The sequence below is a fragment of the Acaromyces ingoldii genome (assembly GCF_003144295.1).
Source record: "Acaromyces ingoldii strain MCA 4198 unplaced genomic scaffold FA10scaffold_5, whole genome shotgun sequence".
In the NCBI taxonomy this organism is placed as follows: domain Eukaryota; kingdom Fungi; phylum Basidiomycota; class Exobasidiomycetes; order Exobasidiales; family Cryptobasidiaceae; genus Acaromyces; species Acaromyces ingoldii.
Genome location: NW_020290251.1, coordinates 1003688 through 1031605, shown reverse-complemented (window position 1 = coordinate 1031605; position 27918 = coordinate 1003688). Strand labels below are relative to the sequence as shown.

Genomic DNA, 27918 nt, shown 5'->3' with positions numbered 1-27918 from the left:
TGCTCAGCATTTGACCATCGCTTGCTCCAAAGCGTTGGCTCCCTGTGCTACAGTTTCGAGATTCGCACTGTACATATATTGAACTTCTGGCCCTCTTAGAATGACCGGAGGGAGGCCGAATCACGGCGCCAACGATGCTTGCTCTCGAGGGTCCGGGCACCAGGCTAATCACGTGAACATGAACGCGTCTGGAGGTGTTGCTCTCATTGATTTTGAACTGTTCGTCTTGGGCCTAGAGTGAATAAGCATCCTCCTCTTAGCCAGGAAGGCAAGGACGAGCCAAGATGCAATTCGAATCGCCAGGCCGGCTGGAACAGCGGATCGCGGCCAACATGGCCGACGAGTCGGATGATCTGTCGCTCGGTGTCGCTCGAAGAGCGCCCTCTATGGGCTCGCTGTCGTCCGTGACGGATGAAGCCTCTTTCTCTCGCGGCGACGACGGCGACGAGAGCACGCAATACTACGATGATGTCGGGCAAAGGAGCAATCCGAACACGGATACGATCAGGTCTGGAGGCTCCAACACTGCCGTGCTACGACCAGCAAATCGGATGGTCAACGTCATTCCATCGGGTCAGAATCTGGATGTGTCTCGGGCCAGTAGTAGCAAGGCGAGCGCAAGCGGTCAGATGATCAATTCCAATGCCACCTCCAGAGATCAGCCATCGAAGAGCGTATCCATCAGCGGTAGTGCTTCTGACGATGATACCTCTCGAGACAATGACGAGAGCAGTGCGCTAGAGCCACAGTCGCTTCGGCAAAGAGGCGCCGACGAATCAGCTGGCGAAGCAGAGAGCAGCGCCGTGGTCTCGTCGCCCTCGTCCGAGAAGCTGGCGAGGCGGACAAGATCTACCACACCATCTTCTGCACGAGGGAGCCCAGCAATGACCACGATGACGCCGCGAGCAAAGCCGGCGGACCAGGAGAGGATGAAAGCGTACTTGCTCAACAGCGTCAAAAACATCAACCCGCTACGTGAGCAGCAGCTTCGCCACATGACGCCCAAGCGGAATCTCTTTGGCACACCAGCACACACACCGGGAGACGCATCGTCAATTGGCGACAGCTCTCCTGCGGCCGGGGCCGGACAGTCCGATCGTCTTGGCAGAGTCAACGCGATGCAAGCCGGCCGGACGCCGCTCCCCAGCTACCTGCACCGTCCCTCTCCTCTCAGCGCAGTTTCCAACGCTGCCACCCCGAGACCTGGCGGGACCGATACTGACAGCCAGATATCCGACACATCTTCGACAAGAGATCTTACCGTGCCTGCTCGCATGCGACCCAATACCTCGTTTCCTGGTGTGGGTATTCAAGACGGCGCCCACAACAACGGTGGCGCCCGTGTGGACAGCGCCAGGCTCCAAGGCTACCTTCACAAGATCAACATTCAGCTTGAGGAGGAAAACGTTGTTCTTAAAGAGGAAGTGGAGACGCTGCGACGACAGTTCAACAAAGCACTCAAAGATAACGAACGGCTCAGAAGCGAAGCAGAGCCTGGCGAAGACGATGGTCAAAGTGGGTCAACGAGCTCTTCGAAATACGCCCGGGCGAGAATCGAGGAGCTGGAGCATGGCCAGAACGAGCTAAATGACCTCCTCGACGAGCGAGAAGACGAGCTGGCGCAGGCACAGGACAAGATTGAGGAGCTCGAGACCAAGCTTTCCAGGGGCGGACAGGGAGAGGCTGGCAGCAACGGCACAATCGTCGAAGAGCTGCGCGATCGGATTGCCGAGCTAGAGGAAGAGCAGCAGCATGGCGATCGCGAAAAGTCGCACGCCGGAGGCTTCGAAGAGCGACTGCGCGAAGCCATGAGGGAGGCCGACGACATGGCTCGCGAAGCCGAAGAGGTACTGATCAAGGAGCGTGACAACATTGCCAAGGAGCTCGACGAGGTCAGGGCCCAGCTTCAGGCTGCCGAAGCACGTCACAACCGAGCAAGCAGAAGGGAAGCTGAGACCAACACGAGCACCGACGAAGAAGTCGGCTTGGAGCGCATTGAGAGGCTTGAGCGTCGCTTGGCTGAGAGCGAGTTTCAGCGCGAAGAGGCCATTGACCGCGAAGCCAAGCTTGATGAGCTGTGCAAAGAAATGGAAGACAAGATCGTGGAGCTGGAGCAGGAGCTCGGGGATCAGCACGACTTGATCGAACAGGTCAAGGAACTTGACGAGGAGAACATCCGCCTGGACGAGGCCATCCTGAAGGCTCACGAAGAACTCGATGACGCAAAGAGCCGGTTGAGTGATATGGTGGGTTGTCTTCTGTGTGTCAATGTCTCATCCACCAAGACTGACCCATTGGTGCACCCATAGGGTATCGCCGTGGACGAAAAGGAAAACGAGATCCAGCGCCTTACGATGCAGCTCCGTCAGACGCAGCCGAACAAGGACGGCAAAACCGGATCAGAACCATCGAGAGCTGAATTTGCCGCGCTCAAGGACAAGCTACTGAAGCTCGAAGCGGAGTTGGCGGAAGCCAACAAGCCACTCTTGGGCTCCGAACAGCCAACGCCGGTCCATCGATCGATTGCGGCGCTCAAGATGTCCACCCTCCGCACACCCAAGTCTCCAGGCGAGCTGAGCAATGCTTCTTGGCTCTACAACGAATCCTCGCTTGGCGATCGCGGTGTTGTCGAGCACATTCACGAGCTGGAAAAGAAGCTCGATGATGCCAATGCTTCCATTGACGAAAAGCTCCAAGAGCTCGACCGACAGGGCATGAGCCACATGACGTTGGCTCGTAAGCTCGCCGACGCCCACCTTCGCAACGAGGCACTCGAGAAGGAGCTCGCGAGCCTACAGGGACGAGGAAGTCATCTGGAAGCGATCAAACACAGACTCGCTCGCCTCCAGTGCCCTGACTGCCGCTCGCGCTTCGATGGAAGGGAGCAGGTGCGCGTGGACTCGAATGCGTCGGCAGCTGCCCCTGGCGCCGATGAGTCGTCTCTGTCATCCGTGGGTAACCGCTCTGCGTTGCGATCCTCAACAGCGAGCCGAGCCGAAGCGCTGCAGGCCGTGTCAGCCCAGCTCGAAGAGCTGAAGCGGAGATGGGCGGTGGACATGGCCAAGTTGACGCAAGACCGCGAAGTCCTACAATTCGAGCGGAAAGAGTTCACCGCCGAGCGAAGTGCGCTGCAGGGCGAGAATCGGCGGCTGCGGGAGAAGGCCATCGAGGCCGACGTAGCGAGGCGGGAGGCGGCGCGAAAGGTGCAGGAGGCGACGCAAAGGGAGCTGCAGAGAGCTAAAGAAGCAATCGTCAGCTTCGAGGCGGAGCTCAGAGGGGACAGAAACAGGCTACAGGCCCTGTTGAGGCAAAGCGCCTCCTCGGCAGACGTCAGCACAGAGGTCGAAATCGAGCTAGGACGGACAGAGGCGAGGCTGAGAGAGGTGGACCGGGAGCTCAAGAGCAAAGTCGAGATGCATGAGCGTCTGCAGGAGGAGCTGCTGGAGAAGAGCCAGGTGGGACAGGAGCTGCCCTGGCAGGTCTACATGCTCGAAGCCCAGGTTCGTCAACTTTCCAACGACGTGGGCGCCCTCCGCAAAGAGCGCTCAGCAATTCTGGATCAGCGGCAAAGGCTCCACGCGAAATACCGAAGCGAGCATGATCGCATGGAGAATGCCTATGCGGAACTGTCCTTGGCCAGGGAAGCTATGCTAGCCCATCAGGTGCAGCTCGACGAGCAAATTGAAACGATTGAGGGCCTCCACGCTGCGCTAATGTCCAGAAATCGAGAGCTGGAGAGCGCTGTGGACGACCGGGACAGGCTCAAAGAGCAGCGCAGGGAGATTCTCGACGACGTTGGATTGCTCGAGAGCGATCTGAAGCGAGTGCGAGAAGAAAGCGAGCGCTTTGGCATTGATTTGCAACGGCTACGGGAGGAAAAGAGCAGGATGAAGGAGGAGCAAAGGAAGATCGATGAAGAAAGGGCCAAGGTGGAGAAGGACGATGCGGCAAAGCGGCACGAGCGACAAAGGCAGATTGAAATGGAGCAACGGCGCATCGAGGATCAGATCAAGATCTCCCAGCTGACGGAGAAGCTCGAGGAGGTGCGACGACGGGCGGCACAAGACGATACGAGGCTTCATGAGGAGCATCGAAGACAGTGCCAGGGTCTGCTGCTCCAGATCCGGTACCTGAAGGCCAAGCTCGGGAGAGAGAGCGACCTGAGGCAGGACGTCGTCCACCAAAAGAGCTACCTGCTCCAGCTCGTTGGTGGGCTTGAGCTGGGTGAAGAGGCCACGAACCGCTTCGTGGCCGACCTTCAGCGGTCCAGGCGCCGCCATCAACATGGCGTTGCGGAGGAGAACGCGCCCAGATCCAAAGGACAGGAAGCCAGAAGAAGATGGGCAAAGGTCCAGACGGTCGTCTTGGCCGTCTGCAGGGCCAGGCTCATGGCGAAGAATTGGGCCCAGACGCGGCGCGTTGGAGCGGCCCTCAAAGAGGCGCATTGGGCCGCAAAGAAGGAGAGTGGCTACCGGCAACTGCAGCATAAGCAGCAGCAACAGCAGCAAAGTTGATTCGATCTTTGTCTTTATGTCTTATTCTGCACCGATACCGACATTTACGTTCCAATTCATTCATTCATTCACATTCATTCAAAGAGTCCAGAAAGTGACATGAGCACCATCCTCAAAGAGAGATACAGAAGAAAGCAGAGTGAACACATCTACTCTGTAAGCTCGACATAGTTGGCGGGGAAGAGGCCTGTCTGACCAGACGTCTTGTTTGTGCCGGACCACCACTCCTCGCTTGCGAACTCGATGTCCACGATCTGCTCGCCCTCTGTAAAGCCGAGCTCGTTGTCTTCTGCCGCTTCGTAGTCGTACAGGGCCGTCGCGCTCGGCGTGGCGGCCGCGGCGGGTTCCGGAGCTGAGGCCGCTGGGGGAGGCGGAGGAGGCGGTGGTGGCGGGGGAGGAGGGATCGCTTCTTCTGCAACTGGAGCAGCAGCCGCGGCTGGCGGTGGCGGTGGTGGCGGCGGGGGAGGTGGAGGAGGCGGAGGCTCGTCTCCTGCGGTCGCCGCTGCCGGCTCAGGACCTGGAGGTGGTGGCGGAGGCGGCGGGGGAGGAGGCGGAGGAGCACCAGCGTCTTCCTGGGCCTCGTCTTCGACGAGCTCAACATCTGACGAAGAACACTAATGGTGAGTGACTGACTTCTCGAGCCTAGACGCAGTCAGGACCACTCACAAGTAGCAGGGAAAAGACCTTCTTGACCATTGGGTCCGACGCCACTCCACCAGCCCTCATCGATCATCTCAATGCTAGTGATCGTTTCGCCCTCGACGAGCGCCAGTTCGTTGTCCTCGGCGGCTTCGTAATCGTACACGACGACGGCGCGCTTGCCAGTCGAGCCAGCAGTCGCACCTGGAGCGGCGAGCGCCTCTGCCGTGCCCTCATCGAGCTTCGTCTGCTGCAGATCAGACGTCACCTGTGCGACAGGATCAGCGACAGGAGGAGCAGGTGGTGGAGGAGGTGGAGGATTGGGATCGCCCACAGCGCTCCGAACCGCGGCGGCTCCAGCGCCAACAATCGTGGCACCTGCGCCAGCACCGACGGCGGCCTTGCTCACAGCCTCCCTCGTCTTCGCCTCTTCCTCCTCCTTTTGCTTCTTCGCTTGCTCCTGCCTTTGAGTCCACGTCAAACCGCCACCACTGGGCCGCGGTCTCGACACCGGTGCGGGTGCAGGCTCCGGCTCGGCATTCTGACCAAAGGGAAAGCGGTTCCCCAGCTTGCCTGGCTTGCCCAATCGGACAGGCTCGTACGCTGTTCCCACAGGTTTGATCCTGTTGTCTTCGTCTGGCTTGGGAGGACCTCGTTCTGCAGCAGGCGCAACGGCAGGCTTGTTCACGGGCTGCAATAAAGGCTGTCAGCATTTATAGAGGACAAGACGAAGCGAGAAGGCTCACCGTAGGTCTGCTGGCAGGTGGTGGGGGAACGCTGCCGACAATGCCTCCCACAGAAGGAGCCTTGGGCAGGGTACCACCAGTGGAAGGCAGGACTGGGGCGGAAGGTGCGGGAGAAGGAGGAGCAGGCGATGCAATAGCTGTAGGGTGAGGAGGCGCAGGGGGAGGGGCTGCGCCTCCGCCTGCTCGAATGTTGCTGAGCTCGTCACGAGCTGGCTTGTAAGCGGTGCCCTGGTGTAATGTAATGGAATCAGTACGACAGAAACTCTGCCAAAAAAAATTTGGAGTGTGCAGCTCACCACGGGCGCAATAACATCCCTCTTCGCACCCGATTGCAGCGCCTTGATGTCTGGCGCACCAATCGGCTGATACGAGGAACGGACAGGCTCGATCCTGCCACCAGGCTGGGTGTTGGCGCTGCTTCCTGCGGCAGCATAGTTCGAACCCCCACTGGCCTCGACTTTCTTCATGATGCCCTTGGAGTCCAGATCGGCCTCCATTCTCGCATTGACGCTGACGTGGTAATTGCGCATATACTGACCCACGGTTGCGCTGTGTGAGGGAAACATGCCCTTGCGCGCTTCGGGGACACCCTCGCCACACCAGTTGATGAGAACAAACTTTGGCAGCTTCGAATTGGGGTCGATGACACGAACGAAGCCATACTGGATCCGACCGTCGCTAAAGTCAAAGAGGGCATCGTCGAGGCTTCCCTTTTCGACCGTCTGCACCTTGAGGTCGTTGGATCCCTTTTCGTATGTCAGAATGAGGTAGTCGGAAGCGCCCGAGAGGACCGCATCGTAAGCGGCCCGAATGTCGGGCGCCGACAGATTAACCTGGAGCGACATGGTTGGCTCGTGTCTGGTAGCTCCTTGGTGGCTGTCCAGAAGATTGTCAGTGCGCGCCGATGTGGCACTGCACTGAGCTCAGACCACATGTTGTCGATTAACGGAATCAGACACGTGGAAGTTAAGCTCACTTCTTCCCCCTCCAAAAACCCCGCATTGCCAACTTCCTGCCCGCTTTTCGGACGTGGACGGACAAAGATCCTGGTGACTAGGGTCACTTACAGAGGAGCAGGTGAGTCTGAAGCCAAGGCGCGAAGTGAGCCATAGAATGAGGAAGACCGAATCAGCACGATATATGATCGAGAAAGAGAGGGAAGGAGATACGTGCCGGCGCGAGGAGAGCTCCTCTCCAGCATCGCCGCTGCTCCCACCCACTGATCCAGTCTATGTTTGCAATCTGACTTTCGAGCCATCCTCTTCGGGAGACCTCTCCGGGAAAAGAGAAATTTTCAAGGCTGACGAGCACATGACAGGATGATATTGCGGCTTTCTGCGCTGCTTGCTTTGCTGCTCTTGACAGCAACGGCGCGATCGCAGTCGCTCTACTCGCCATACCCTTCGAGAACGACGATCATCGCCCAAGCAGACCAACAACGTTCCAATAGCTCTGTCGTCAACCATGTCCGACAGCACACATCGGGACGAACAGTGCTGGGCTATGTGACACCTTGGCACCCGCGAGGCATCAAGATGGCCGAAGCCTTTCGGGGCAAGTTTGACATCCTCGCTCCGGCCTGGCACACCATCGAGCCGTTGCACCTCACCGGTGAGACTTACTACCAAGTTGGTGGTGGTCCGACGTCGGAAGCCGACAAGGAGTGGGTCAAGAGGCTCCAGGCGCCGGGCAAGGACAGCGAGGGCAATGTCTTGGACCCTGTCAACATCTCCCCTCGCTACGTCCTCGACAAGTTCACGCCTGAAGACCTCGTCGAGCTGCTCAACAGCAAAGTACACATGGCCAGCCTAGCCTCAGGTATCGTCGACAGCGTCCTGGAGCATCAGTACAACGGCATCGTTTTTGAGTGTGCAGCAGTCTGGGCCATCTCTCCCCTCGTCGAGCTGCTCTCGGACAGGCTCCACGACGAAGGAAAGACCATCTCCGTTGTGCTTCCCGGCATGAGGCAAGGCAAGGCGACTGAGGACATCAAAAGCAATCAAATCATCCTCCACGGCCTGAGGACCTTATCGAATCTCGTTGATCATGTGATGATCATGACCTATGATCATGCCGGCTCTCAAGGTGTAGCTTGTAAGTGCCGTTCCAGTACACCTCCCTAAGAATAGAGGATAAAGATTAACCTACTTCCTCAAAGTCGGCGAAGCACATGCTCTCAAAGAGCTCCCACCTGGAAGCCCACTTGCCCGGGAAGGTGTTCGCACCCCCGGACCCAATACTCCGCTCGACTTTCTCGTCACCAACATCGAGCAGCTGTCGGGCGATATGGAGGTGTCGGACGCCCACTTTGCCATCCAGCAGGCCCAGGGCTGGACGCACTCCTTTGAGTCGAAGCTTCTCATGGGCCTTCCTCTTTACGGCTACTCGTATGCTGTGGCGTGGTTTGACAAGTCGAGCAACTCTTCCGATGGCATCCCGCGCATCCCCCCGTCCTCACCCATTGGATCCAAGGACAACGACACGGAAGCTCAGGCGCGGTCGCGTGGAGCAGCGGACAAGAAGGATCGGGAAAGACCCACGGTAGTTCCCGTGCTTCGCTTCCCGGGCGAGCCCTTCAAGCACTCGGATCTCGTCGCGCAGCTCGACACCCACAAAGCCCTGATTCGACTGGATGAGGCGAGCCAAGAGCAGTACTTTGACTACGTCAAGCAGCTCCCACCCAGTCAACAGCCGAAGCTCACAGACGAGGACAAGGCGAAGTTGGGCGACCAAGACAAGCCATTGGCGAGCTACTACCGCGCCTACTTTCCAAGCGCCCATACGATGCAACAGCGACTCAAAGCAATCGGCAAATTCAACGACGTCGGAGTAGCTCTCTGGGACGTCGGCATGGCGGGCGAGTGGTTGTTGCATGAATTGTAAAAGGGGAAAGTAGATGCATTACAGGGTGTGAAAGAGCGAATAGGCAATACGAGACAAGTCAAAGATATACAGTACAAAAGCACGGGACGAATAGTAGGAGAACACCATCCTCAGAGCCGGTCCAAGTCAGATGCCCTACTTTGGAACATGCGCGAGAGGAAGCTGGTCTCTTCGCTCTCCCTCTTCTTGTTACTTCCCCCTTTATCGCAGCTTCCGTTCATACAGTAGAGGTCGATTCCGTTGATGATGAATTCTGCGTCCTTGTAGTTGCTGCCTTTCTGCAGCGCCTCCTGCAAATTCTTTCCACAGCTGGGGCCGTCCATGGCCACGCTGCCAGCCCAGTCGCCTCCGAGGGTGATGTCCATGATGATGTTCTGTCCTTCGACCATCTGATCCACCGCAGTCGCCTGGAAGTCTGCCATCGGGCTCGGCCACTTGGATGGGTCGAGCTGCTGAGGCGACTTGGAAGCGTTCTGGAGCTCTGCAGGAATCTTTCCCGACTGACGGCCCCAGAACCAGATCTTGACGCCGTTTCCGTTTCCGAACTGCATGGCCCAGATACCGCCACCTGCCTGATTGAAGTCTTGGCCCCACGACGGGCCGTTCTTGTTTGAATCCCTGTAGGCGCACCCCGTGTTGCCACCCCCGTGCTGGTTGCAATTGAGAGCATTGGACTGGACTTTTCCCAAAGACGTCTTGATCTTGGACTGATCGAGAGGCGAGTCCTGGTTGAGATGTACCGTCATCAAATTCTGATTAGTTCCTCCGCTCGTGTACCCGACGCCCTCGAGGACGTCGATCTCGCCATTCGTCGGCCAGGTGCTTCCCTTGGTCGTCCAGAGTGCCGGCCAGGTTGAGCATCCGACAGGCATCTTGACGACGTCGAAGATGATAAGTCCAGTGTCGTACGCCGTCTTGCTCTGGAAACGGACACTCTCCCGCTTTCCTCCACCGCTCAAGTCCTTGTCGGACACCCTCATAAAGGCTGCCCCGCTCTGGTCATTGCCGATCAGATTCTGGGACTTGGCCGTGCTTTGATCGACAAACTGAACTTGGCCGTGCGTCGGGTCGGCTTTTGACCAGAACTCCCATGCGTTGTTGGACCAGAATTTGCTGCCACGGTTGGACTGCTTTAGTTGATATGGTCCAGAACCACCACCCGTGGAGGGATCCGTCACAGACTGAGTGGAGTTGCTGCTGCTGGTACTGTTGCTGTTGCTGTTGCTGCTGTTGCTGCTACTAGTACTACTGCTGCTGCTGTTGCTATTGCTGTCACTGCTCTTGTCGCCGTCGCTGCTACTACTTGTGCTGTTGCTGTTGCTGTTGCTGTTGCTGTTGCTGTTGCTGTTGCTGTTGCTGTTGCTGTTGCTGTTGCTGCCGCTGCTGCTTTTGCTGCTGCTACTGCTGCTATTGCTGTTGTTGTTGTTGTTGCTATTGCTGTTGTCATCACTGCCTCCACTGCTGGTGCCAGAGTCTTCATCGTCTTCATCTTCGCATTGGTCATCTTCGTCGTCTGAATCATCTCCAGTTCCCGTCTCGGTCGGGTCGTCGCCGCTAGAGGTCTGAGTAGCGCTCGCACCGTCGCTGTCGTATGACTGGGAAGACGGCGAGGAAGTCTCTGTCGGGCTAGCATCGCTACCTCCGTCTGACTGGGAAGAGTCCGAGGCAGTTTCCGTTGGGTCGCTATAGCTAGAGGTCTGGGTACCCTGAGTACTGGAGCTCGAGCTGCTCACATGGCTACCTTTGCGTGCGCGAGAAGAGGCGGAGGCAGTCTCTGCTGGGCTGTCATCGTCGCCAGCGTATGACTGCGAAGAGGCAGCGGAAGTCTCTCTCGGGCTGTCATCATCATCACCAGATGACTGAGAAGACGCCGCGGAGGTCTTTGTCGGGCTAGCATTGTTGCCTTCTTGAGATTTAGAAGAGGCGGAGGCGGTACTACCACCTCCATATTCCGAGCTCTGGCTACTGCCTTCGCTCTTCAGCGAACTTTGATGGTTGGCGCTACTGTACCGCGAGCTTGGGCTGGAGCTGTGACCGATGTCCTTTGGTTTGCTGACCTGCGAGAATCCGGCACCGCTGCTGAGGCCAGAAGAATGACCGATTGCGCTGGCCACGCTTCCCGCTTTACTGGCCGGGCTTTCGTGCGAGGCTTTGCCACCGCTGTTGCCGCCACTCTTGCCGCCTGCCTTGCCGCCGCCGATTATGCCGCCACCTATTTTGCCGCCGCCGATCTTGCCGCCACCCCCGCCGCCGCCTCGTCTCTTCTCAAGATCGTCGGTTTGAGCTTCTTCGACGCCCAAAGAGCGCCACAGCAGCGAGGCGGGCGAGCGTCCTAGGATTTCGGCAAACGACGGCGCGCCTCGACCTACGGATTTGGCGCGGTGCTGCACAACGCCATGGTGCGAGCGACCGTGAACCTGCACGGCCTTGGCTTCGCCTAGAAGGAAGGCACAGGATACGGCGAGGGCCAGCAGCAGAAAGGTATATTGCAATCGGGTCTGCATCTTGGCTGTTAAAAGCTCCCAAAATAAGAGAGGGTGAGAGAGAGGAAGAACCGGTCTCCTCTACGTCGCTGAGTGTTGTGGGACGGGACCTTTGAGGAGGGCAAACAATCGACCTGTCGATGAGTGCCCGAGAAATGAGATGACGGTAGCTGCTTGGGACGCCGTCAAGACGTGCGCTCTTTGACTTGCAAAGGAGTAGGCGGGCTCGAGAAAACGAGAAAACGAGAAGATGGAGGGCAGACAGATGGGGGCTCATTTGCAGGCAAGACCATTTTTAACACGCACGGAAACGGCCAGGTGGGACTCCTGTGGGCGTCTTTCTTCGGTACAAGCAGACGCTGGCACAAAAAAAATGAAAACTTGGACCATGAGGTGCACAGGCTCTAGCACATCGTCCAGAGGCAAAATTGGTCAGAAGAGGACAACCGTGTGGTCAACAAAACTTACGCAACCGAGCAGCGGGGGCTCGGCATCTTTTGCTCCACACAAGGAGGAAAGGCAAGGCAAAGAGGATTGGATGCCGTTCATGAATAGAGCCTGTGCCTTTCCGCATGGTTGCTTCACCCACGAGGTCGGCGTCTCCGTTTTGTTTGCGTCTCCCCAGCGGCAAGTCGACGCGTTCCCGCTCTCTTCCTGCCTGCCTCACGCGGGAGGTCTCGAAATTCGAAATTCTCTTTCAAATAAGACGCCCACGGACCTGCATGACGCCGAGCGCCTCGTTCTCGGCGTCCCTTTTCCTCTCTCTCTCCTCTCTCCTCTCGCCTTCCTCCTTCAATTCCTCAAGGAACAACTCCGACTCATTGTATATATCCACCTGCCATATGCTTACTTTTAATAAATTGGCCAATTACTTACCTTGTGGAGTGGAAATGAAAGAAAGGTAGTATGAGAGCGCGGATCGCACAGCACGAGTCCACGAGGAGCGACATCGATCTTTGTATTCCGTGGGTTAGTGTTAGGAGTGCACAGACGGGAAAGGGACCGCGAGCATTATCAAGGGAGGGGGCGATAAGGAGGTGGAAGAAGGAGCACAGAGACTCTGAAAAGAGAGAGGTACACTTTTAGAGATGGGCGGGTATACAATGAGAGTGAAGAGAAGAGAGAGAGGGAGAGAGAGAGGAAGGAGAGAAAGAGTAAGAAAGAACAAAGAAGAAAAGACTAAATAGGAGAGAAGAGTCAAAAGAGCCAGAGAGCGAGAAAGCGAGAAAGCGAAGAGAGAGAGAGAGAGAGAGAGAAAGGAGAACAGAGACGTCGTCTATGATGGCGACTTGCGCTTCTGGTTTGCTGATGCAGCAGCAGCCTGCTGCTGTTGTATGTGCTGTTGGCCAGATTGCCCGCCAGAGTTGCTCGCCGTGCGCTTCAGCGGTGTCCGGCTCGCTTTGCTATTGGGCCCCAGCATGCCGTCGTCTTCGTCATTGGCCATGGCCGACGTGGAGAAGACATCACCTGGTCCGCCATTGCCGCCAGTCGCATAGGCTGCCGCGCCAAACTGGCCTGGGAATCCACCAGGGATCGATGGTGAGTGCATACCCCCACCGGGGTTCGTCTGCATGAAGGGTGACCCTTGGCCATGGTCCATTGGATTGAATTGACCAGACACGAGTGGGTTTCCATTCATGTGCGCATTGACGGCAGGTGATGGCGGCAATGGCGTGTTGATCGCCGCGGCCATCATGGCTGCATTTTGGGGAGAGATAGGCGAATGTGGAAGGCCACCAGGGCCCATGACGCCAAGACCAGGGTTCGGAGAGAGGTTGCTGCCATGAGGCATGACGCCGAACTGGGCGTGGTGGTGCAGCGAAGTGTCGATGGCAAGACCACTTGCTGCCGCCTTGTGCGAGCCTGCAATTGGGCGTCCAACCATCGATGGATCGCCAAAGGACGACCGGCCGGCGTTGCTCGAGTGAGCAGAGATCGGCCTGCCCTGCTCGTCGATGAGGGGGCTGTGGTGCTGCACCATGGCCTCGCTCTGCGCGCTGCCGGCAGAGACCCTTCTGGAGCCCATCGGCGAAACTTGGCTCATGGCGCCAAAGGAGAAGACGTCGCCACCAGCAGGGCCGTGGCCCATGGGCCCGCCCCCATGAGGGTTGCCATAGGCCGGCTCAGTGACAAAGATCGGCGGACCATCGGCTGTTTGCGAAGTGTCCATTCCGCCCCAGCCTTGCGAAGCAGCCCCTTGAGGACCCACGCCAGAAAAGGACGGAATCATGGGCGTCGGAGGCATATCCTGCTGAAGCTTGGCGTCAAAGGGAAGTTGGCCGCCATTGTTCATCTTGATCCACTCGAGGATGCCTGCCACATTGTCCCTCAAACCAATGACGACCTGCCTGAGAGCCATGTTGACCTCGTACAGCTCCTCAATGCGGTACTGCTGCTCATCGACGACCTGGCGCAGCTGCATGTGGCCGACCGAGACACTGTACTGGAGGTCTCTGGCCTCGACTCTGGCGTGTTCAGAATCGAGGGCCTTTCTGCGAATGTCGTCGAGCAGCTCCGGTCGTCCGCGGATGAATTTGGGATGAGAGAATTCCCAGATCTGCGTGTCGACGGCGTGCCGATGGCCTCTTGGTGTCTTGTTGACCTTGTAGAAGCCGTACCTGTGGAGAGACAAGGTGGTCAGCGCCCTGCTCTCCTCTCTCTTTCTCGTCCCAAGTCATCCAAGAAGATGGTACCCACATGTTGAGCTGACGAATGAAGCTGCTAAAGTTGCTGTGCTTAAAGTGTTTGCCCAGCACCTCCTTTGCAAACTCGTCAAAGTTGGTCACGACGACCGAGGTTCCCGAAGCGTTCCAGCTGATCAGGTGCTGGTACTCGGGGTCCGACACCATTCGAAAGAGCTTGTGGACGAATTTTGTGCTCGCTGCGCCCTGGCCATTATCTGCTTGGCTATTGTTGTTTGCTCCAGAGGAGCTGGCACCACCGCCGGCGCCGGTGTCGCTGTTGCTGCGCTTGTTGTCGTTGCTGCTGCTGCCGCCGCCGCCGCCGCCATGCATCATGCTGTGGGGCGAGTCCATGGACATCATTGTGTAGTCGCCCATACCGTGGCCCGGGCCAGGAGCAGCCATGCCGCCGAGATAGGCATTGTTGGTGCGCATGGGCTGCGAAGGAACCACGTGCACCTGCTCGTTGCCCATGTTCATGCCATTCATCTCGCCGCTCAGGCTCTGGTAGCTGTCGCTGCGCTCAGGCAATCGCCTGTTCATCGACGGCGTCTGCGTCGATGAGGCTGGAGTGAGAAAAGGTGAGGAGTGGGCTTCGGCCTTGACCTGGGTCGGAGATTGTCGTGGCATGTCTTCCGGGCTGCCCACGGTGCTGTTCATCGACATTGCACCACCCGATCCCGCTGCTGCTGCTGCCGCTGCTGCCGCCGCGCTATGAGGACCCAGAGGAGATCCTCTGTGGGGCGAGGGCGAAGAATTGAGCGTTGCATTAAAGAAGTCCGTCGTGGCAGCAGCAGCTGCTGCTGCTGCTGCGCTATTAGGTGGCCGCATCGACGGCGAGGCGGGGTTCGAGGAAGAGGCAGAGGAAAAGGATGAGAGCTGCCTCGTACTCGGTCCTGCGCCTGTCCCACTCTGCGGCGCAGCGGCATCCGTCAGAGCGCCTGCAGCCCCGATTCCCCCTCCGCCTCCGCTGCCGCCCCTTGTGTTATTCTGCCCCGCATGCATCGAAGCACCGACCATGGGCACCGAATTATGTCTCAGCGGCTGCTGGTTTGGCGTAGGATGGATTTGGTGACTCTGGCCGCCGTCGACCGAGAGCATCCCAGACATGTCGCTCGCTGCGCTGAACATTGATACGGCGTGATTGTTGCTACTGTTGCTGCTGCCGCTGCTCAATCTCGTCGTAGGCCCTTCGTCGTGGCTGCTGAGGTCGCCTCCACCGCTAGCGTCGTCGCCACCACCACCACCACCACCGCCGCCGCCTGTGGTTTGTTTATTGTGTAAGCCAAAGGAAGGCGACGGAGAGTCGACTGTTGTCGTGGCCGAGAGCTGCTTGTCGTGCGACGGGGGCGAGGGCGACGACCGGAATGCAGACGTGGGCGACGTAGACGATGGTGGGGGCGATGACGAAGAGGAGCCAGTATAGAGGCCGTGCTGCTGCTGCTGTTGCTGTTGTCTCAGCTGCTCTTCCTCCTGGTGCTGCTGTTGCTGCTTCTGGAAGATGGCGGCAAAGGATGTGCCGTCGTTGTCAAACTGCGTGTCCAGGTGGTCCATGAAGGAAATTTGGGACAGACGGCTCCCACGTTGATATACGCAGAGGTCGAGGCAGTCGCTCGACTCTCCAGAGCTGGTGTATGAGAGAGAGTGAGAGGAGGAAAGGAGGAAAGGAGGGGATAAGGGGGGGCGGAAAGGCAGGAATGGACGAGCGTGGGAGCGTTGGAGAAAATTAGACGAAGGGTCGCGCGCGCGCGGCGGGGAGTCTCTCCTTCCTCTCAAATACGCGCGCGCTCACTCAGACGAGTCGGCCTACGGTCGGGGAAGGTGTGGGTGGGGCGGGCCAAGAGGCACGAGTGGCGTCGAGTGACGTGCAAAGAGGGTGAGATGGATGGGGGTGTGAGAACTTGAATCAAGGCCAAGTGCAGGCGCGGGGTTGTGGCCCGGGACGATCACGAATCCAACCTACACCAGCTTTGCGGGCAAAGGCGGAGCAGCGACCCTCTCGATTTGCTCGCACGTGTTTCGCCTCCTCTCTTCTACCCCTTTGGCAAATTGCTGTGACTCTGCAGTAACGACTGCGCACAACAGGACGGTACCGATTGTCTGGGTTGGAGTACGGACAAAGGTTGGGTGCGAGGCGAAGTCCTATCGCGCGCGTCTCTCTCTCTCTCCCGCTCTGATCTTTTGCGTTTCTCGAGTGTGTGTGTGTGTGTGTTGTATGTCTCTGCTCGTTTGCTGCCAGGCTAACAACCCCTTTAGCGGCCTCTCCATTTCAAAATTGAGAAATTAGAGCTGCGAAAATTTGAAGCTGACACTAACAGCCCGTCCGCTTGGACTAATGCTCGGTCTACTTGCACCACTCCCGTTGGCGATGGGGGCAATGCCCTTAGTACGCCTTCTGCCTCTCTGAACCGCCGGCCCTGGCCACGATGAAGCTGATCCATCCTCTGTCATACTAGATCCCTGGTGCTATTCATAAATTAAACGGTGCTATTCCTCATGCGACATCAGCGAGTGAGAGATGCGATGAGAATAGCTTATTAGAGCCAATGTCGCTGGCAGGCAGGTGCACCCCCCCGAAGCCTTGCCCTTGTAGCCACCGACATCGCACGGCTCCGAGACAGATCTCTAGAGCAAAATTGCCTCAGCTGGCACACAGGCACTAGTCTCATAGAGACTCTCGTCGTCATCACTGGATGACAGCCTGATGAGGAGGACAACGGTTGATCCACGTGCACGATTAGAGCTTGCTTAGCAAAGCTTCCCATCCAGGGTCAATAGCACGCTAAGAGACGTCTGAAGCTTATCCCCCACGTCCAGTCAACACATGACGATGAAGGAGATCAAGGTTGCCATTGTCGGCGGCGGGCCTTCGGGACTCGTTACCCTGAAGACGGTGCTGGAGCTCGCCGATCGCAACCCCGGACAGATCATCGTACGAGCAAGCCTTTTCGAGGCGGAAGACCGCATTGGTGGCACATTCCTCTACCGAAGCTACGGTGAGCCAGAGCCAGCACGCACATCTCAATGGGCTACCATGATGCTTATCCCTCGATTCAGCCAATGCTCGCCTCGTCTCGTCAAAGCAGCTCACGGCTTTTAGCGACTTTCGACTACCGCTCGAAGCACCAGATCATCTGTCCATGACCGCATACGTTCAGTATCTTGAAGATTACACCGCACATTTCCGCCTCCAGGAAAGAAGCCACAGATTTTTGCTCAACACTCGCGTCACAGGTCTGAAGCGACATGACGGAGGTAATGGGCACATCGTCACCTGGACCAGCCCCGGTGGCCAGACACACACCGACGATTTTACCCATGTTGCTCTGTGCGCCGGCCTTCACGTCACGCCCAGCTACCCAGAGATCGCAGGCCTGCCTCGACCGACGCTGCCTACGGACGATCGACAGAAAGGCGCCGAGGTTACGGAGCAAGCCCACTTGACACCCGAGCAAGCTCGTATACAGACGCTTCACTCGAGCGCTTACAAGTCGCCAGAGATCTACAGCGACAAGCGCGTCATGATCCTTGGCACCGGCGAGACGGGAATGGACATGGCATACGAAGCTGTCAAGGCGCGAGCCAAGGAGATTGTCCTCTGCACTCGACACGGCTTCCTTTCATTCCCAGCCGTCCTCGAGAACTTCACTTTCCTCGGTGTGACCTATGATCGACCGACGCCCATTGATGGCCTTATCACCAACCTTTTTGAGACGGCGTATGTGCATCCGTGGGTTGGCCAATCGCACCTCCGCTGGTTCGTCTCCGATGCCATCATCAAGAAGGTCCTCTGGGTGCTCACGGGCACTGAAGCCGGCTGCAACCAATGGGTGGGCGAGCTGCCTCCGGAGAGGCTGGGGAGGGCCTACACGTTTTTGAACAAATCAGCAAGAGCCATGCCATACATCAACCGACCTTGGAAGCAGCGGCATTGGCTCTTGGAGAAGATAGCGCGATACATCGACCCACCCACTGTGTCTGATGACGAGCCACACGTCGATCTGGCGCCCTTCCCTAGCCACCTGAGCCGCGAAGGTAAAGTCATCTTCCGCGCCAACGGCCGAAAGGAGTACGAAAGGATGAAGACAAGGAATTTCAGGCCAGACGTCGTCGTCTATGCTACGGGTTATCGTCAGGAATTCCCCTTCATCGACGAGAGCAAGGGTACCTATCCGAGCCCTTCGCAGGCCAACTGCCGTGACATCTTTCGCCACGGCGACCCTTCGGTCGCTTTTATTGGCTACACAAGACCAGGTGAGTGAATCCCGCCAAATTGATCACAGAAAGCATGCTGACGCTCAGGAAAATTTCCCAATTCTACCATTTTTCTTCGTACAGGCGTCGGGGCGATACCTCCCCAGGCGGAAATGGCCGCTCAGCTCTGGTCCCTCGTCATCGCCGACCAATTGCCAGAGCCCACGTCGAAGCCGTACTACTACCTTCTGGCAAAGGAGGATGCGCGTATTCGGTACGGCGTCGACTACAGCAGCTACGTCAGTCAGCTGGCGCGCGACATGGACTCAGCACCCACGATGGGCCAGCTCTGGTGGCAGCACGGCTTCCTCGTCCTCTTCACTTATGCGTTTTCGGCAGCTTTCACCACACACTTCCGACTCGTCGGTCCGTGGGTCGACCAAGGCGCCCCAAAGATTGTCAAGACGGAAATTCTCGAGACAATCACAAGGAGAGGTATCGGCGGAAATCTCATGATGGTGCGTACAGCCTCCCTCTAAATGACCTTTCCCAATCTCTAGCAAGTTACTGACTTTGGCTCTTGGTTCAAAAGGGAGTCATCCCGATGATCTTCTACGCCTGGATCAACCTTTTTGCGTACTTGCTTGAGAAGACGCTCCATGTCGCTCAGTATTTCTTTCCAGGGGTATGCGACCAGCTTGCACAGGTAGCAGGTCTCTCTGGCCAGACGCAGACGAAGACTATGACGAAGAAGAAGCATACATGAAGAAACAAGAATGAGAATCATCATACCATGTATTTGTACAGCATGTTGTTCCTGAGTGGCCGACGTCCTTCTACAAGGCCGGCAGCAAGGGGTACTGGAGACGAAGAAGCTTTTGGGTGCGGCCCTCGAGGTGTGCATATCGCTGCTCGGACAAGAAGCCAGCGCTCTCACTCAGTCTGCCTCGTATGCCATTCCAAAGCGGTGCCGCGAGCCTACTCTTGGAGGAGGAATGCTTTCACGAAGCGATACACCGCGGCATCTACAGCCCCGCCAGACGTACGCCAAGCTCCGCAAGGCTGATGACGGCACGAGTGTGCTCACAAAACAAAAAGGAGACGAGGCCGCCTTGCCCAGCGGAAGCGAGTGATTCACATGCCGCTCGGCGAGGCGGAGAAAGACCATCTAGGGCGCACCCTGGCGCTCCATCGTACTCCAGCTACACACTCACGGGCTCGCTACCGTGTCACACAGACATCAAAGCAGAGCACCGGGCGCTTGTTAAAGGTCGCGTGAACATTCCTCCCACGTGGAAAATCACCTCCGAAGCTCCGAACGACCGACGGTTCCTGATCGAGATCGCTTCCCAATTTGTCCTTTTACCTCTCGGCCCTCGATATTCTTCTGAGAAATACTGTATAAACAAGTACGAATGCTGCCGAACCGAAGAGCTCCAAGTTGCGAGCAGGGCCGCTGCGTCAGTCGTCAGAATTTGTCCCATCTGTTTCGGTGGCTTGCATATATTTCGACATGTGTTCGTCGCTAGCCTCGGGCGTGCAGTGGTACGAGCACTCGACGCAAGCCGGCATGGTATCGGTGGTAAATTCATGGTCCGCCTGGGAGTTCGAAATTTGCCAACGACTCCCAGTCCTGCATCGGTCTGTCCTTATGTCTATTCAAAGCAGATGTCTGCATCCTGGCCGCGTACGGATACGGCCAATTCGAGAGCTAGTACTATAGGACCACATACACATACTAGTACTACTTGTTTGCTTCATGCAAGGCAGCGCACGACAAGAGCCGTGTTGAAGATGCTGAGTGCCAAGATGCGAGACGCGCCGAATGCCAATTTTAGCAAGAGACCGGCCTGTCAATTTCGCATCGAGTCAGAAGCGAGCGAGGATGTAGAGGGGAGTGGTGTAGCGCTCGCTGCCTCGCAAGTGCACGGTGATTCGAGAGGCTTTTCTTTCTTCCTGATCCCATTACTGATCTAATTTTGAGTTTTTGTGTTGGACAATAATTTTTTCCTCTTTAATTTCTGTCATCCCAACGAGCTTTCTTTGTTTTAATTTTTGGTCGGGCCCAATCTTGGTGCTGCTCCTCTACCGTACCTCCTCCTCCCATCTGACGCTGCAGTTCCACTCTGAACAGCCCTGTGTACCTGCCTTCGGGAACAAGATGGCGTTTGTAACCAGATTCAGTAGTGTTTCTTGTCCCAATTCTTCCTTCCAGACCATCACATCAGGTCCCTATTGTCGGTCTTTCTCTCTTTCTCACCACTTTGGAGCCCCTCGTTCAACTCCGCCCACGCTGACGCCCGTGCACGCTCACTGAAAGCAGTAAGCGGACTCTAAGCGCGCACCACAAACGACAGTGCGTGTGCACTGTAAGCGTTCACCTTCTTCTTTGTCGGTCGCGTCCTTGGACGGCCAATCCTCACGCCGCTCAGAAAGCGCAACGACGCTCCTCGCGGGCGAAAGCAGTGCTTCTCCACTACCCCCTCATTCGTTTGTCTGGAAGCGCCCTGGTTTCGGTAACGCGCAAGCGGGGGTCTCTCGAGCGTGCCTGACTAGGCTGGCAGGTGCAGCTGGAGGAGGCTTGTGCCATCGGCTCCCCCTTGTCCATCCATCCCTGCGCAATCCAACAAAACTTGCTGTTTCGTTACGTGCATCGCGCGCCACCGTTGTCGCTTTTGCGCTTCGTTTGGCCGTCACGCGCTGTACTTTTATGCCCCTCTCCGCCGTCATGCAGCAGCCTGACTTCTTCCACGTACACGATCGACACCAGAAAGGAAACAGGGGAAAGATGACCAGCAAAGCGGCCAGAAGCGGCGGCACCGTGGGAGCAGGAGAGGGTCACGACCACACAGGCACACTCTCGCAGCCTTCCTCGGAGGGCCTGCCGACTCTGAGTACAACATCGCTCTATGGGCAAGGCTGGAGCGGTGCTTTCGATTCATCACCCATTTTCGACATGTCCTACAGCGCGCCTCAGCAGCAGCGAGGCCTGCAAGGTCAAGCTTCGGATGAGGCCACTTCATCTTCGACAGCAGCGCCGACCGGTAATTTTCCTCACTACCAGGCTGCCGACCTCGCTGGGCCATCGAGCCATTTCGTCAATTTTGGCGTGGGTCCACCTTCGTCAGCCTTCGAACAAAGGGACTACGACTTCAACCTGCTTCAACAACCGCCGTCGCGTGAGACGCCACACCAGCAATCGTCGTCATCGCAGGTCCACTCCAGTCAGCAACCGCTTCATTACCAGGCCAGTCACCAGCCGCACGTATCCCAGCTTCAGCCCATCTATACGTCGCCACCTTCTTCCGCCTCTCTTTCAGGTTCAAATGATACTCTCCTTCAGAAACAGCAACAACAGCAGCAGCAACCACCGTCGTCGGGCCAGTCTCTTCGAGAGGGAAAAAAGACGCCTCGACCTCCTCGTCTTCACAAGATCTATGCTGCCCCAATCGAGTCGCCACGCTCCCTCGCCGACGTTGCACCGATACAGACATTCCTCAGCGTTATAGCGATTTACTTTCAGCATCTATATCCTCTTATGCCGCTCGTCCATCGGCCAACCTTTGCGTACGACCTGATTAATCGAAGAGACGAAAAGGACCAGGCCTTTCTCGCCTTCGTCCTTAGCTTGAGTGGGTGACCTTTTCACCTCTTCTTTCACACTCGCGAGATTCTAACGCCTTTCTTGACAGCTTCTTATACCCTTGTCCAGGCGCCACGTAGCGTTGTTCCGGAGCCGGTCAACTTCTACAGGAAGCTTCATCGGATATGCCACCTGACTTCAAGGCGCATGCAGCCTCGCACTTACGATCCCCCCCTGCTGATTCATCTCTGTACACTGTATTGCGACCACATCTATCTGGGGAGCACTCAGAAGAACAATGCAGCAAATGCTGTCCTTGGTGAGGCCATCCGTACCGCATTTACCGTCGGCATTACCGACGAACGCAACTACAGCGACGGTGAATTCACCTTCCGTGATGGTCTGCCTCGACCCTCGGGCGCCCAATTTCGACCGCCGCCTGCCGATGCTATCGAGCAAGAGCTACGACGAAGGGTGTACTTTCTCATCTATGGGAGCGACAAGACGATTGCCGTGCTTCAAGATCACCCTACTAGCTTACGAGACGACGATACATTCGACGTCCAAGTTCCGCGAGCCGTCGATGACGACCTCTTGACGCCGGAAGGCGCACATGAGCAGCCGTGAGCTTCTCATTTCTTTCCTCTCAAAGAAGAACAGCCCGCTGAAGCCACTACATGTGACAGTATCGCAGAGAGGGGTCCGAGCGTCCTTTGCGGGTTCGAGACCATCTCTCGCCTCTATCTACTCCTTTCGGAGCTGCTCGAGAAGCTGCGGGGCGACCGAAAGCGACTTCCTCAAGACCCTGCAACGATTCATCAACGGTACAAGTACATTGACGAGATGCGACAACGAATTAAGATGGTCCTTGATCGCATGCCAGATTGCCTCAAATCGCCAAACGTCATCATCCAGTCGCCCGCCTCGTATCGTACGACATCTGATGCCCTTCCAGAACTCGGTGCTGCTCATCACATTAGCGCCAACGGAGGTCACCTCGAAGGCGGTCACGACTTTGGGCTAGCAGGGCCCAGGCGGGTTTTTCAGTACAATCCTTGGCCCAATGGGACCTTTAAAGATAATGGGCTGCCGAACCCTGATGTCCGATCGCAATCCTCGACGGATTCAGCTCATGCCAGCCCTCGAACGATGAATGAAATGGCCTCTGCATCGACAGGATCTTACCAAAGTACCCCAGCGCAGCTCCTGATGGACCTTACCGGCTCGCACGAAGAGGCAACAAACAAAGCCTTTTCCGGTCTAAACGAAGACAAGCCTGCACCGTCAGGGCTCGAAACGGAAGTGGACCCAAACAACATCTGGCATCCACAACAGCTGCGGCGTCAGCGCCCGTCAATGGCCCAACTCAATGATGCGGTGCGACAATTGACCGCGTTCAGGCCGGCACCACCGCCGCACCAGCCTCCGATCTTGACACCATTTGCAACCATGAGGGCCAACATCCTGATTACCGAGACAATGATTCGCTTCGTCCTCGCAGAATACCGTGAGCTACTCGAAAGCGCTGCAAAGCAGCTCTCGACCTCCACGGGGCAAGCCAGTTCGCAAAGCAGCGAGGGTGCCGTAAAGGTGGAGAATGGATCGCTAGACTGGGAGACCGCAACAGAAGACATGATCAACTCCTTGCAGAGCATGTCGCTCGAGAGTCTCGCCGCGAACGGGCAGGTGAGCAGTATTTGAGCTCCCCTTCTCGGTATTCACAAGCTGATCCTCTTTGACAGTCAATGATCTCCAAGATGATCCACCTTTCCTCGGCCCTCATCAAGCGTTTCCCCGCTGGAACGAGGGGTCACGCATTCTTTTGCGATCTCATGATGATGTTTACACGCTTGACCGAGAATCGCATGGGCGACAGGCGAGATGGTGGACAAGACGATGATGAAGATGATGATGAGGAAGACGACGACGACGGCGGCGAGAAAGCGGTCGCAGACGCCGACGCAGTCCTTGCCGACGGCGGTAGTGTCGGCGAGGATGATGACAACGGAAGCGGTGCCGAGACACAAAGGCAGGCACATCACATGTAACGGCCATGGTTCAGTTCTTCAACAGACTCTCAAAATTCATCACACTGTAACTATGTCATTATGTCATCCTTCCCTATAGCTGTAGCACCACCGTTAATCGTTTCCTACGTAGGATTCTCCAACTTATTCATTTACCTCTCTGACTCCAGTCTTCTATTCTAATGCGGCCGCTGCTGTGGTTCAATATTGCTTCTCTTGTCAAGTAGCTTCATAAGGAAAAGGGTTCTCTAGTCAATCTTGAACCAGACTCCCTCGAAGGCCCTGAGGACAAACGATTCGTCGTCGACCCACTTGACCTCCTGGTCTCTGCTACCGTCGATGTCTGCGTAGTTGTGCAAGAGGATTGTTACCCTGCTTCGGAGCTTCTCGAGCGTCTTGCAGGGTCCATTACCTTTGAACTCGCCGACGAGCTTTCCGTCCTGTTGAGACTTGTTGACCGTCTGACCATCAAGACGGACCGTCTGCTCGTCTTTCGAAAAGTTCAAGACAACCAGTACGCTCACTTCGTGTCCAAGGTTGCGAACATAGGCGAACACGTTTGGGTCCTCGGGTTTCACGATCCAGAAGTTGCCTCGGACCATCAGACCTCCGCCGACTTCTTTGCGCAGCTTCAAGGCCCTTTTCCAGAAGTTCAGGACGCTCAGAGGGTCCTGCGCCTCGTCTGTCGCGTTCCAGCCTTGCTGCGCATCTTCGACCTGGACGCGCATCCACGGTTTTGTGCGTGCGCCATCAGGGGAGAAGCCGGCGGACGCGGGCGAGGAGTTCCACTGGACGGGCGTACGGGCGTTGTCGCGCGCCTTCAGGGCGGCCCATTCGTGAACTTGTTCGGGCGTCGCCGGAGAAGAGAGGCCTTTGATGGTGCGATCTTTGCATTCGTTGTAGAAGTCTGAGGCGGTTCCCTCGTCAGCAAGAGAACCTAGAGTGCAAGTGGCGCTTCTAAATACTCACTGATGGTGGCAACGTCGAGGTACTGTTGGAGTGAGCTGACGATCAGCAACCCTTTCTCATGATCGAGCAAAGCTTGCTTGTGACTCACATCGTCGATTGGCCACTCCTTTGGGATATTTTTCATCCCAAGCTCCTGTCCCTGATACAGGTACAGACTGCCCGAGAAGCTCGTTTGCATCATGGCGACGAGCTTGGCCGCCTGTTTACGGTGCTCGGGCGCATCGCTCAACCAACGACTCACGCTCCGCGCCTGATCGTGATTCTCGAGATAGTTGGCATGCCAGCCATTGTGGGCACTGAAAAAGGCTTGCCATTTGTTGACGATCGACTTGAACGTCACGAGATCAAATGGACGAGGGATCAGGGGCCACTGTTGATCACCGTCGACATCGTGCAGGTCGAAGGTGAAGCACATTCGCAGTTCGTGGCTCTGCAATCGTGTCCTTACTGTCAGACCTTGACCAAAGTGGATGGCGAAGAAGACTTGAGCTCAGGTTGACACTCACATGTGGGTTAACCCAGGGCAGGACGATGCTGGGATGCTTTGCGTGGGGCGTCTCGCCCACCGTGATTGTGTCATAGTGCTGCAGGACCTTTTCGTGCATTTCCCGCATGAACTGTGTTCGAGTAAATGGGATCAGACAGACTCTATTAGGGGGGAGAATACAATTTACCTCATGGATCCTGGGACCGTTGCAGAAGAGCATGTGAGCCGCTTGATAGGTCGCGTTGGGGTCGGAGATGGGCGCATCAGGCAGAGCGGGCCGCTTCGGATCGCTTGGATCTTCAACATAGGTCTTGGACACTTCATTGATGACGTCCATACTTGATGCTCATCGTCAGATCCCCTCTACGAGACGTATCCGATAGTATGAGGTACTCACCGGAAGCCAGCACAGCCACGGTCGAGCCAGAAACGCATAATGTCATACACAGCTTCGCGCACCTCCTCGTTCTCCCAGTTGAGATCGGGTTGCTCCTTTGTGAAAAGGCACAGGAAGTACTCCTGCGTCGTTTCATCCCAGCACCACGCCGAACCTGGAGCAGCAGAGGTGTTTAGCCCAGTGAATGGGCAAGTAACGAGAGAAGGTGCTCACCGCCAAAGAAGGAGACCCAATTATTGGGTGGGACCCGGTTGCCCCTCTCGTCACGCTTGGCAGGCCTCCAGATGTACCAATCTCGCTTGTCATTGTCCTTCGACGAGCGTGATTGCTTGAACCAGGCGTGCTGGTCCGAAGTGTGATTGACGACGAGGTCCATCCTAGCCTCGCAGCGCACTTAGCGAGCCGACCATAAAAGATATAGTCGTAAGAGACTCACATGAGCTTCATGCCGCGCTTTTTGAGCTCCGATATGAGCTTGTCAACATCTTCGAGGCTACCGTAGCGGTCGGCGATCTTCTTGTAGTCGGCCACATCATAGCCTGTTCTCAGATGGTTGGACTCATGTGATTAGATTTTGCACCCATTATCCGCTACACAGCTTGCTCACCCATGTCTCTGTTGAGGGTCACACGTACCTCCGTCGGTCAGTCCGTGTGCTTTGCCATAAGCAGGCAGAAGCAAGTACTCACTTGTCTGGTGACTCGTAAATCGGGCTAAGCCAGATGACATCGGCACCGACCTCCTTGAGATAGTCGACCTTGGAAAGGACTCCACCCAGGTCACCGATCCCATCCCCGTTTGAGTCGCAGAAACTAGCTGGCCAGATCTGCCGTTCGCGGAGGCTTTAGCACGCCTTCTGGCCCTACACTTGGTCGACTTCCTCCTCACCTGGAAGATCACGGCCTCCTTCCACCAAGCAGGCTCCGAAAAGGTGTTTGGCAGCTGGTCAAATTCCTTCGTGGTGAGGAGCTCGTCGGCCCGAGGGATCTCTGAGATATTGGTCGTAGACATGTTGTCTCTCGCTGTGCTGTTGAGAGCGTTCCTGCTTTGTCGTGCTGTTCTTATATACCGTGAGTGGCTGGGTGTTATGCTGCCAACCGCCAAGAGAGCCAAGCAGCGGATTAGAAACGACAGGTCCCGTTCCAGATCGAGGAGCGAAACGCGATTCCGGTTTTGCCGGCTGGGCTGAAAGCTCCGCACTTGTTTCTGTCGGATTATCGGAGCGAGCGAGGCATGCGATGAGATTGTGAAGAGTTGTGTCAGAGACAAGGGAATACAGAGGTGTGCGAGACAAACAATACACACGCACCTTCCTTCCGACTTGAAGTGATCCGAGCGTCATTACGCGTTCTTAGTCGACGCGGGGGTCGAAAATTGTAAATTTCGCTGCCTGAGGAAAGAAGCCTTTCATCAATCCCGGTCTCTACTTTTCTTTCGGGGGAACTCTTCTCACGAACCATGGATCATGTTACCAATTGCTGGACAATTCTGCCTGTTGATCGACTTGAACTGTGCTCTTGGTGACAACATCTGGGGCAACGATGGAGCTCCAGCATGTCTCTTCCTTTTGGGCCGGCACTTGGGGGTAAGAGCTCAGATTAAGCGGCGATTTGCTGGGACGGAGCACAGAAATTGGCCGTCGCTCAATCTGAGGACGCCAAGAGACATGTCAGCCAGATCCAGTGCAGTGCGAGCCAGCAAAAACATCGCTCTGGACTCGATTGCTGATAGCTTTGGACTATACAATCCGGAAAGAAGCCTCCGATGACATAACGAAGCGGGCCGCGCAATCAGATTTCTGCAAGTAATGATCACGGCATTGGCCACCCCCCGCCATCAGAGCGCCGCCCCCGATACGGTGAGCAGGCCCGGAACGGAAGCTTGATGCCCAGAAAAGGCCGCACTCCGGAATACGCCCGTCAGTACTTGCGGTCGAGGGCGGTGATTCTGCTCGAGTGTTTCCACAAGAAGTATATGGTTGACGTTGTCGAACGAGTCGCTAGACAAATGAGTCTGAGTTGCATACGAGTCCTCGGCCACATTTTGCCATACCGAAGCTGTCCGCATATCCGGACATACGAGCCGATGCAATGTTGTCCGCATTGCTTGCATCAGCCTGTGCTTGGAAAGCTTGCTAGGTCTCAAGGCTGAAGAGGGTCGACAATCTTGACTACCCCGCGCAAGATCGGAGCTTTAGTTCCAAGAGTGGCTCAGGAACATCCCGTTCGACCGGCGCTTCCCATGTCCGAAACTCCTCATGCTGACTATGTTTCGTCAAGTCTCGCAGAACCGTGACAAGACGAGCAGCAGAGCAC

General features: G+C 56.6%; 8 protein-coding genes across 8 annotated transcripts; 4 read left to right on the top strand and 4 right to left on the bottom strand.

Annotated features, from left to right (window-relative positions):
* The first annotated feature begins 234 nt into the window (after positions 1-234).
* FA10DRAFT_268616 (hypothetical protein) lies at positions 235-4586 on the top strand. Its single transcript, XM_025522403.1, has 2 exons — positions 235-2246; positions 2310-4586. The coding sequence occupies exons 1-2, from the start codon at positions 333-335 to the stop codon at positions 4512-4514; spliced, it is 4119 nt and encodes a 1372-aa protein (XP_025375626.1). The 5' UTR covers positions 235-332; the 3' UTR covers positions 4515-4586.
* A 77-nt stretch (positions 4587-4663) lies between these two features.
* FA10DRAFT_254621 (hypothetical protein) lies at positions 4664-6768 on the bottom strand (the record flags this gene model as incomplete). Its single annotated transcript, XM_025519736.1, has 4 exons — positions 6196-6768; positions 5900-6127; positions 5181-5844; positions 4664-5115 (listed from the first exon to the last, which is right to left on the bottom strand). Exons 1-4 carry the CDS (start codon positions 6742-6744, stop codon positions 4664-4666), a joined length of 1893 nt encoding a protein of 630 aa, XP_025375625.1. The 5' UTR covers positions 6745-6768.
* A 125-nt stretch (positions 6769-6893) lies between these two features.
* On the top strand, positions 6894-9128 carry FA10DRAFT_268615 (hypothetical protein). The gene is made up of 3 exons (XM_025522402.1): positions 6894-6976; positions 7218-7993; positions 8058-9128. Exons 2-3 carry the CDS (start codon positions 7219-7221, stop codon positions 8780-8782), a joined length of 1500 nt encoding a protein of 499 aa, XP_025375624.1. The 5' UTR covers positions 6894-6976; position 7218; the 3' UTR covers positions 8783-9128.
* Positions 9112-9879, bottom strand: FA10DRAFT_219182 (hypothetical protein; the record flags this gene model as incomplete). The annotated part of the gene is made up of 1 exon (XM_025518529.1): positions 9112-9879. A coding segment is annotated over one exon (768 nt), but the record flags the coding sequence as incomplete, so codon positions are not given.
* A 2662-nt stretch (positions 9880-12541) lies between these two features.
* Positions 12542-15500, bottom strand: FA10DRAFT_261803 (hypothetical protein; the record flags this gene model as incomplete). The annotated part of the gene is made up of 2 exons (XM_025520085.1): positions 12542-13883; positions 13963-15500. 2 exons carry the CDS (start codon positions 15498-15500, stop codon positions 12542-12544), a joined length of 2880 nt encoding a protein of 959 aa, XP_025375622.1.
* Positions 15501-16558: 1058 nt separating this feature from the next.
* FA10DRAFT_254616 (FAD/NAD-P-binding domain-containing protein) lies at positions 16559-19006 on the top strand. The gene is made up of 4 exons (XM_025519735.1): positions 16559-16942; positions 17004-18200; positions 18285-18658; positions 18733-19006. The coding sequence occupies exons 1-4, from the start codon at positions 16771-16773 to the stop codon at positions 18904-18906; spliced, it is 1917 nt and encodes a 638-aa protein (XP_025375621.1). The 5' UTR covers positions 16559-16770; the 3' UTR covers positions 18907-19006.
* Positions 19007-20928: 1922 nt separating this feature from the next.
* Positions 20929-23771, top strand: FA10DRAFT_287964 (hypothetical protein; the record flags this gene model as incomplete). Its single annotated transcript, XM_025524171.1, has 4 exons — positions 20929-21772; positions 21833-22346; positions 22410-23409; positions 23466-23771. 4 exons carry the CDS (start codon positions 20929-20931, stop codon positions 23769-23771), a joined length of 2664 nt encoding a protein of 887 aa, XP_025375620.1.
* Positions 23772-23814: 43 nt separating this feature from the next.
* Positions 23815-26935, bottom strand: FA10DRAFT_243943 (alpha amylase). The gene is made up of 11 exons (XM_025519325.1): positions 26492-26935; positions 26293-26429; positions 26211-26218; positions 26040-26142; positions 25817-25980; positions 25604-25757; positions 25394-25544; positions 25226-25336; positions 24808-25149; positions 24720-24741; positions 23815-24657 (listed from the first exon to the last, which is right to left on the bottom strand). Exons 1-11 carry the CDS (start codon positions 26612-26614, stop codon positions 23999-24001), a joined length of 1974 nt encoding a protein of 657 aa, XP_025375619.1. The 5' UTR covers positions 26615-26935; the 3' UTR covers positions 23815-23998.
* Between the last annotated feature and the right edge of the window lie 983 nt (positions 26936-27918).